The 10,212-nt window shown below is 42.6% G+C and overlaps 1 protein-coding gene across 1 annotated transcript in view; it reads right to left on the reverse strand.

The window, feature by feature from the left end:
* Positions 1 to 3,989: 3,989 nt before the first annotated feature.
* The window catches only part of cavin1b (caveolae associated protein 1b), a 26,206-nt gene continuing 19,983 nt past the window's right edge, over positions 3,990 to 10,212 (reverse strand). The window contains exon 2 of the mRNA XM_005748709.2: positions 3,990 to 6,936. Coding sequence (XP_005748766.1) covers positions 6,058 to 6,936 — 879 coding nt within the window. The 3' untranslated portion in view covers positions 3,990 to 6,057. The remainder of the gene's footprint in view (positions 6,937 to 10,212) is intronic.

The raw sequence follows: 10,212 nt of genomic DNA on the forward strand, positions 1-10,212 counted from the left end.
GAGAGAGAGAGATGTGTGCCGTGGACCTCTACCTGCTGCTCCGCCAGCACCGAAGTCTTGGTCGCTTCAAGTTGGATTACTCCGGTTCACTCCTACCTGTGCTTCCCAGCCACAGCCCGCCATACTACGAGCTGGAGGCTAAGCTACCTGGCTAATCAGCTTCCTCTTCCTGGAGGAAGTGGCGCTCCCGCCGCTGTCCCTCAGTGGCTGACATAACTCCCGGTGTTGAGTCAAATACTATTTTTCTCATGCTCCTGGTTATAATTAAAGACAATAATCACGCCTCAAAAACTGTTAAGACTGTCAAACCCAAGACTGTTTATTTTGAACCTGTTGATTCATTGGACTGTTTTCACACTGCTCCTTCTGAGCCTTGAGTTGTGTTCTCTCTGAGACTGTTAACTCAAAGACTGTATTTTCAAAACCTGCTCATTGTGGTCGATAAAGTTTAAAAATGATGTTTTCTGAGTCAGTCTGTTCTAAACCTCCACCTCTCTCCGTGTTTCTGTTCCCAGGGCAGCCGCGGTCCAGCCTTCCCCTGCACACATCAGTTTCCCAGGTGAGGGGGGGCTAGGGCCAGGCTGTTCCCTGCTCTGGCTCCCAGGCCGGCGGAAGCTCCACACGTCCCACTGTTTTTGGTGCCTGTTCCGGCTCGTAGGGTGAGGGCAGCCATGACCCAGCTTACTCCTGCTCCCGTACCTACTCCTTGGATGGGAGTGGCTCCAGTACTCCCTCGCGTCCACTGTGGGAACGGTAGAGCCCGTTCAGCTGTCACCACTGGGGGCTCTGGAGAGACGTCCGTCCACCAGATCAACCAGCCACTTAAACACCTGTGGCAGCCACGGCGCCACCGGTGCAACCACCAGCTCAACCACCTACGGCTGCCATTCCAGTTTTGTGTTTCTTGGTGCCAGCAATAAAGCTGTCTTTTGAGTAAAGTTTCTGCCTTCGAGTCTGCATTTTGGGTCCTCCATTCCTGCCTGCTGCACACAGCAATCCTGACAATGGCGTTGTAATTCCTTCAGGAATAGTTCTCCAAGCTTCGTGAAGGACAGTCAAAGCTCTTCTTTGAATATTTCTGCGATTTACTTGGTCTCTGTCAAGATGATACCACACAGTTTAATGCTGAGCTCTGGAGAGGCCAATCAATGAGTGAGTTCATGTGAGTGTGGATTTATCTTAGCATGCTCTTACTGCATTGGCGATGCATTTGGGATCATTGTCATGAAGAAAAATGATGCTGTTGCCGATTAGAGGCTGCAGATGATGCAACATGGTGGATCAAAATCTGATGGTACAGCACTGCATCACATCCATAGCCACTGATTTTCAGTCCAGTTCTTGTGTAATGTGGCACACCTCAGCCTTTTCCCCTATTTTCCTTCCTTAAGAATGGCTTCTTGACACAATCCTTCCGCTGAGACCGTTTCTGATGAGGCTTCAGTGAATAGAAGATGGATTAGCTGAAGGGCCATCTCTCAGGTCTGTCCAGGATTGTATCCTCTTTCTTAAGGGTGTGACTTTGAGACGCAGTTCATCTGCTGTAGATAGTTTACAGCTAATGAACAGCATCTGTTGTAAACTATAGCAGATCTATTCTCCACTTGTTCAATTTTTTCAGACTTTTTAAGGACACATTGCACACGATCCTGAGATGTGCCAAGTTTTCAGATAATAGCTCTTAGGTGGAGTAAAAATACAAGTTTATACTTTTAAACTGTTATTTTTGGCATTTTTCATTCAAGAATTGGGAACAAATTACCTGTGACAGGCTGCTAGTAACAAAGTGCTGACATATAAAGTTAAGAATTGTTTCTTTCCCAGGGAGGCCCCTTCATTGTCCTTTTTTTTTTAAAACACGTCTTAAAACCCGTTTTTATTCTGTGACACAGTCTGACCCTGACTTTACTGCTTCAGTCTAATCTAATATGGACTACACTGTAGTGGTTAACTATCTCCAAGCTGCCTTTTCTGTCTCCTGGAGAAAATTGTATATTCCCAATTGATTTTATTCTTTTTAAATTAGAATGGTATCTTAGAGGTCTTCCAATCAGGTTTTAAAAACCTCCATAATATCCTGTCTCAGAGTGACGCAGAAAAACTAGTTCATGCATTTATTACTTCCAGGCTGGGCGACTGTAATTCATTATTATCAGGAAGTCCTAAAAACTCCCTGAAAAGCCTTCAGCTAATCTAAAATGTACTGACAGGGACTAGAAAGAGAGAGCAGATTTCTCCTGTTTTGGCTTCCTGTTAAATCCAGAATTCAAAATCCTGCTCCTCACATACAAGGTCTTAAATAATCAGGCCCCATCTTATCTTAATGACCTTGTAGTACCATATCACCCTATTAGAGCACTTCGCTCTCGCTCTGCAGGCCTACTTGTTGTTCCTAGAGTATTTAAAAGTAGAATGGGAGGCAGAGCCTTCAGTTTTCAGGCCCCTCTTCTGTGGAACCAGCTTCCAGTTTGGATTCAGGAGACAGACACTATCTCTACTTTCAAGATTAGGCTTCAAACTTTCCTTTTTGCTAAAGCATATAGTTAGGGCTGGACCAGGTGACCCTGAATCCTCCCTTAGTTATGCTGCAATAGACATAGGCTGCCGGGGGATTCCCATGATGCACTGGGTGTTAATAGACCTCTCTTCATTAAATCGTACTTGTTATTAATCTCTGTCTCTCTTCCACAGCATGTCTTTATCCTGTCTTCCTTCTCTCACCCCAACCAATTACAACAGATGGCCCCGCCCCTCCCTGAGCCTGGTTCTGCTCGAGGTTTCTTCCTGTTAAAAGGGAGTTTTTCCTTCCCACTGTCGCCAAAGTGCTTGCTCATAGGGGGTCATATGATTGTTGGGTTTTTCTCTGTATCTATGAAGCGCCTTGAGGTGACTTTTGTTGTGATTTTGTTGTGTGTGTTTTGCTTTACCAACATCTGTATTCGTCTGTACAACTGTGACAGTGTCAGACATCCTCAGCACAAAGTGATGCTCAAGTAATTCTGTGGAATGTAGACAACAGCTGAAGAAAGTTTAGTATAAAAGACCAACAGGTTGAAAGATAAAAGGGGAAGAACTAGTTATAACAATAATGTTGGATGCCGTTAACTCTGACGTCATTCATCGGTGGTCAATTTTGTTATTTGAGTAAACGAATCTAATTGAAACTACAATGTTGATATTTGTAATATCTTCTGTCTATAAGTTCATTTAACAATAACACTACTTGTTACACAAAGTACATAAAATTTGATACAAGAAAGAAAATGTTATGTAAAATGTTGCTCTGAAGTATTTTATTGCGCTAATTTAACATCAATCTTGTTGGATTTACTGGAGCTAAATAGCTGAACTCTGTAAAATGTAACCAGTGAATGTTTGTCATGTTCACATAACAATTTTTTAATGTTTTAGATGGAAATATGGTGGCATAATAAAACCCATTCAGTGAAGTAGAACAGATTATTTTTGAGTATGTTGCAGCTGTTGATGGTTCCTTTTACATGCTTCTGTTTGTTTAATGAATAAACTGTTAAATCCTCAGACTTCAATCTTTCAATCCAATAAACGACACCAAACAAGAGCCAGTAGCAGAAAAATAGAACAGAATAGAAAAGACCTTTATTGTCATTGTAAATGTATAAAGAAAAATGTGCCTTTTTATGTATGTTCTGTTTTGGCAGATTTGGCAAGTTAGTTTTTCATAGGCACAACCGACATCCTCACCTCTGCTGCTCAACTCACGAATGCATTCTCCCTTCAATGACGCGCCATTTAAGGGGAAATTAACAGGCTAAGAAGCATCTCCCAACAAAGACGTCACTGACCAAACAAATGTCCTAATTTATTGTGCAAAGTATTCACACACAGGATATAATATATATATAATATATATGAATAAATGCCTTTGCATTTCAAATTCTGTAATATCAATGTTTTAGTCGTTTTTAAATACAAGAGCAGCAGAAAATGTTCAATAAAGACAAAGAAGCTGTGAACCAAATAGCATTTTAATGAAATCATTAGTGGTTAAGCAAAGTAACATTACAAAGGAAACAAAAGCAAGCAAACGGTTAAGTGTAAAGAACATTTGTTCCATTGGCACAGGCTTCAGTGCAGCTGCATGTTGTTACTGCTCTCACAGACATGGCATTGTTTCCCCCTTTTGGTGGTTTGAGCATCAAATCACCAAAGGTCTCAGCTGCACATCGACAATGCTAAAATATTTCAGCCGTCCTTACATATAAATGTCATTTGTTGCAAGCTGTGCAAACATCACAATTGTTTGACATGTAAATGTGGAAGAAGCGCAGGCAGCAGCGCACTGGCTGTGATTCACATTATATACAAAGATGAACAGCAAATGGTGATGACTCTGGGAACTAAGCTTTGACAAACACTGCAGAAACCTTTGGGAACAGTTACATGAAGCTCTCTTAGAATCATTTGTCATGTATTTGTAGCCTTCTGGCTTCTGGCCACGCCCCCTGCCCTTACCACAGAACACCTGTAGAAATATATGATGAATGAGCTACAGAGATGCAGTCAGAGCAGAACATTCAAATGCAAATCAACATAAATTCTTGACTTTTAAAAAGAGCTGTTGGTTTTATTGGTGAACACACGTGTAGAGGAAAATATGATGAAATGACCAGACACTAGGGGTCAGTGTCAGTCTGCAGCAGTCACATAAAAGCTCCAGAGAGCACGCAGTGATTGTAAAAGCTGAGGATGCGTTGGTCCTTGTGGCAGCTTCTTTACCCAACTCATATCAGACGGTCTTTTGAACAAAAAAAAAACAATAAAAAAATGACAGAAGACTTTTTTCAACACAGGAGAAGATCACTCAAAGAAATGTAATGGACCTAACTACCTTCATTTTCATAACGGTTGTTCTTTGGGAGAAATGGCCGTACAATGTTCTGTAAAAACAACAAAGACACAGCGAGTCTATTACAGTCTGTCAGCAGTAAGAACATTAGCCTGATATAAAATGTGATCACATACAAATACACAAATACTCAACAATAACTTGGTAACAGACATCATTGTGCTTCTAAGTAAAGAGTAAATTAAGCAGAATACTATAACATTAGTAAGTAGAGACAGTGGAAGGAATAGCATAGCATGTGTGATACTTGATATTTCTGGATAAGCGTGAATATTTACTCTGTGAATTTATCATTTATCAGTCGGGAATCTGCAGCCCGACATCCTTTAAACAAACATTTCTCCAGCTGTGAGTCAGACAAAGGAAAAAGGGACACTTTCTAAGAATAATTCAGCCCTGCTCACAACAAACTTTCATCTTCTCCCCTTTATCCTGGTCTTTGCTCATGATCATCTCCACCTTTGGAAATCTGAGAGGAATGTCACATATTCCTTTGGATAGTGATTCTTAAGCCATAATGTGTAATCAAATAAAGGAAAAAATATAACTTGTTGCAGTCTTAATAACAGCGCAGCCTTTAGCACGTGGTCCATAAAAAGGACCTTTTGGGGGAGGGGCCTCTGTAGATGATCACCTTATAGAGCTGAAAAGCCAAATGTGTTAGCACTCTTCATGGTTATAGCTCCAGGGTTTCCTCTCTGTTCTCAGGTGCTACTTTTAAAAATCCTAACACAAAGACTGACTCTGACTGTGAGTGCAGAACAATCAGGGCCAGTGGAGCTTTGAAGCAGGCAGACATGTAGGTGAGATGCAAACAGAGCCAAAGGTCAGTTAAAGACATCACCGGCCTCCTGCAAAAGCTCTGACTTAGTTTGGTTGTGTTTATAATTGTTCTGTTTTGCTGCAGAGAATGATTACAATCTGTTTGAATGCTCACTTTTTTTAGGCTGAATTATTGTCTTGGGCACCACCTGTCGGATAATCTGAGAATTACATGTTCCCAGAAAGCATTTTTGTGAACACAATGTTGTCTTAATTGGCAGGAATCATGGCCAAAATCAAAATAATAATAATAATAATGATACCCAGGTTGTAATTAGCCTCATAATTTTCTGTGGTATCTTAATCTTAATGCTAACAATGATCTTGTTAGCATCTGCTTTATATCTTTAATCGCTATCTCTGTCTCTGTCTTCGTGCTCCTGCAAAGCATCGTGGCTGTCCTCCTCTTCATCCTCATCAGCCTCTTCCTCATCACCACCTCCATTCATCATTTCCATCTCCACCTCCACCCCTCCTTCCTCAGCCTCTGCGTCCACTTCACTGAAGGGCTCGGGATCCTGTGACACCTCGACCATCTCAGTGCCTTGAACCACTTCAACAGCACCCTCGCGAATCTTTTTGACGTGGAAGGTGAAGGGGGGCACTTTGTACACGGCGGTCTTGGACCGGGCATAAACCACATGGTCTGGTGTGAAGGCTTTCTTCATCTTGTCGCTGGATGTCTTCATCTTCTGCTTGCGCTCAGGGTTGACGCTCATGCGTGTCCCGAGTTTTCCCATCTTCTTCTCAATGTTGTGGCGGGTCTTCTCCAGGTTTTCCTTGGTCTTCTGCTTGGTCTTTTCTAAATTCTCCTTGGTTCTTTGCCTTGTCTTTTCCAGGTTCTCCTTTGTCTTCTGCTTGGTCTTCTCAAGGTTCTCCTTGGTTTTTTGTCTGGTCTTCTCCAGGTTCTCTTTGGTCTTTGCTCTGGTCTTATCCATCTTCTCCTTTGAGAAAACAGTTTTCAGGTTTTGTACACGCTGCAGGCTGCTGCGCTTGATGCGTTCGGCACGAGTCTCCTCCATGGCCTCCTCGATCTCCAAACCCTCTTCGTCCGATGAGAGGTCCACGTGAGGCTTGTCTGCCTTTTCTCCTTCTTCTCCCTCTTCTCCGGGCTCTTCCACAGCTTCTTTGAGCTCGAGCAGACTGCCTCCTCTGCTTCCCGACACAGACTCGGAAACCTTCATGGATTTTGAAATGCTGAGTTTCGAGGGAACTTTCACTTCATCCTGTGGAGAAAAGAGCATAAATCATGACATTATTTCTTCTGATAGAGGTTTTGTTAACGTACTGTAGCTAAACACATTACTGACATATTATCACATTTTAAGGCTGATGGTGTGTCTTGTTACATATCACAGTCCAGAGCAGCGTTGTGGTTCTGCTGGTTGGTGTATCCAGATTCATACAGGATTAAAAGACTGAACAATGTGGTGAAGTCACAATTCAAATTTTAGCTTTAGGATAGGAGTATTGGTAAAAGGAGTGGTATGTCTCTGCTATCATGAAGTGCTTTATGTGTGTTTGTGCATTGTTCCTCTTTCTGTCGATGTGTGCAAGTACTCACAGGCTAACCAAGCCGAGCCGTGTGACTCACTTCAGGTTTTCCACACAGTGCAGCCATTAGAGGCCATCATAAACAGAAACGATTCTGAGTAAAGACATGAAGCTGTCTCAGAGGAATGAAAGGAAAACGTTTGTGTGGGATGTCAGCTGTGAAAAAAGGGGCAAACAACATAATTACAGTGTGCGCACAAAGCTACTCTGACCCTTCTGCTGACATCATTAAGATGTGCTTAACACACATGCGGAGGGGAGGAGAGTGCTCCGGGACATTTAAAGTTTTGTGGTTGAACCATGTTTGTCTCTGCAGGCTGCTGCATGCTCTCATTCTCTGTCATGTCGTGTTAACCTGGAAACTCTGTATCATCGTCCTCCAGAGACGGGAGCAGTCTCAGCAGGAGAGGTAGTGGGATTCTTATTTCTGCACTCATTTGCTTCTGAGACGAACCATTGTGGTTTTTATTACCTCATGACTTCTAGCACACTGTCCGGAGGCGGCATTCTGGAATAGCGGTCCTATCACTCTGCATCTGGTGAGCTTTGCAGTTTCCGAACTTTACTTGTTTGGAATATTTTGTATGTGTGACCTGCCTCGCCTGACCCTGGCCCGCCCTGTAAAGCATTCCTGTATAGAAACACTTCGCGCTCGCCTCCATAGTCATTCATTCCCCTCTCTGTTCCAGCTTCCACCCACCATATCTTCCCTTTCTCAATAACATTCCAGCCAAGGGAGCCTATCTTTCTCTTTTCTCATAAATTCAGCACTCTGGCCTGCAAATGCAGGGATAGAAGAGAGGGCGGGGGTCTTCCTCTTTCCATCACGGCAACTTTGAATCCAACTAGGCTCCAGACATGTACCTTGTGTACTGAATGTAGTACTTGCTGTATGTATTGTGTGTTTGTCTCCCCTTACACTGCCTTTATTGTCAAAACAGGAACTCGGTGGGGCTGGGACAAAGGACTAGCAGGGATGGGGGATGGTCAGGTGAGGAAAGTGGAGATGCTTTTCTGCTGTCGTATGAAACGACTAATTGCACACATGGGATGATTCTAAGAGTCGTGGAAAACCATCTGGTCCGCAGGAAGATGATAGCATCAAAGTCTTAGCTGGAAGGTAGCACTGAGAGCTAAGTGTGAGCATGTAGAGGAGGGGGGGTCTGCATCCATTGTGTTCTGTTCTCGTGGTTTTATTGCGGTATTGTGCTGCAGTATCTTGGGTAAACTTGACCTTAGATGAAGGATTTTGGCTTTCCTGCCGGGCGGGGGTGCTGGAAAATACCTGCCTAGTTACAATTCATTGTGTCTTATATTGAAGTAAAGGACAATGCAGTGGGTGCTGAAAATCACTTAAGCAAGGTTAAACCTCGAGCCTGGATCTCTCCACACTTAAAATACTCCCAGGTACACTTCCTTCCAATGACACCACACCATTTATTATTCCAGAAATAATTTGCATGTCCCAGTAAACAGTAGATTTGGTATTCCAGATTCCAGGATGGGCTTTTGTTTTATACAAACCAACATGCTTCTTTTGCCGTTTGCACCCATATTCATCACATACATCAACAGCACAAATAGGTGCTTAAGTAAAAAAGGGTCATTCCACATATCTTTGTAATGACATTTTTACATATTTTATCTATCAGAATCAGAATATTTTTAAATCCTCTAAAGAAATGACGTACAAATAAACATCAGGATCCTTTCAGCCGGCAGAGAAGGTATTTTGCTTTGGCTAGGACACCATCTGAGCCATCACAGGACAGCAGCACTAATTTTTACAAACAAATTCTTCTAAAGATTTTTTTTGTTCTGCAAATTCATTATAGATCTAACTGCACAGAGCGATATACAAGTAATGACAATTATCAACATGGAAGAGATATACACATCAATAAATCAATAATTATAAGCCAATGAAATCTCGTATATGATTTGAAAATCCATCCTTTCGCTTCCGCCTATCCTTCTCAGGGTCGCGGGAGCCTATCCCAGCTGTCATAGGGCGAGAGGCGGGGTACACCCTGGACAGGTCGCCAGTCTGTTACACACAGGGACAGACACCCATTCACTCCCACTTATGGGCAATTTGGATTAATCCCCCCCAAACTGCATGTCTTTGGACTGTGGGAGGAAGCTGGAGTACCCGGAGGGAACTCACGGGGAGAACATGCAAACTCCACACAGAAAGACCCCATCAGACCCCGGCCTGATGGTGGAATTGAACTCAGGACCCTCTTGTTGTGGAGCAACAGTCCCACTGTGCCACTGTGCTTCCCTGAGAAAGTGTCATTAAAAATTGTACCTTAAATATATTTGAATATACATCCTGTGCACTATTGAGCTACTTCAATAAGATTATAATGTTGACTTAAATACTTTTTTGTGATGGACGGTTCACACACCAGTTTTGTATTCTATAAAAATATTTCTGTTATCCAAAATAAATAGTTCAGAAAACTGGAAAACAGAGTTTTGGAGGATCTGGAGACTGAAGCGACTTCTTTGCTCATTGGTTGCTTTGTTTTCTGTCACATGATCACTGAAAGGCTTCTCATGGAGATGCTGCATGTTGTCTTAGACCACAGAGAATCACAGAGTCAGTTTAGTTTTAGATGAGTACAAGAAAGTGGATGCATGGATGGACTATAGAGAATATAAAAATAGTTGTGGCACAAACTTAGTGTTAGTGTTCTGCTTAAAATGAGATGTCAATGATTGTCTTGTCTTTAAGGAGCCCAAAGTCAGTCTATCAGTTTGGTAAAGATGTGTGTGTGTGTGTGTGTGTGTGTGTGTGCGTGTGTGTGTGTGTGTGTGTGTGTGTGTGTGTGTGTGTGTGTGTGTGTGTAAAGTACATGGAAAGAGCGCAGGAGGAAGTTCAGGCAGTCACCTTGGTGTGTTGACTTCCTGACTCTGCTAATTTAATGGGACATTGTTCTCCG

This window comes from Pundamilia nyererei, unplaced genomic scaffold (genome assembly GCF_000239375.1).
Source record: "Pundamilia nyererei isolate P.nyererei 1_Seehausen unplaced genomic scaffold, PunNye1.0 scaffold00228, whole genome shotgun sequence".
NCBI classification, from domain to species: Eukaryota; Metazoa; Chordata; class Actinopteri; order Cichliformes; family Cichlidae; genus Pundamilia; species Pundamilia nyererei.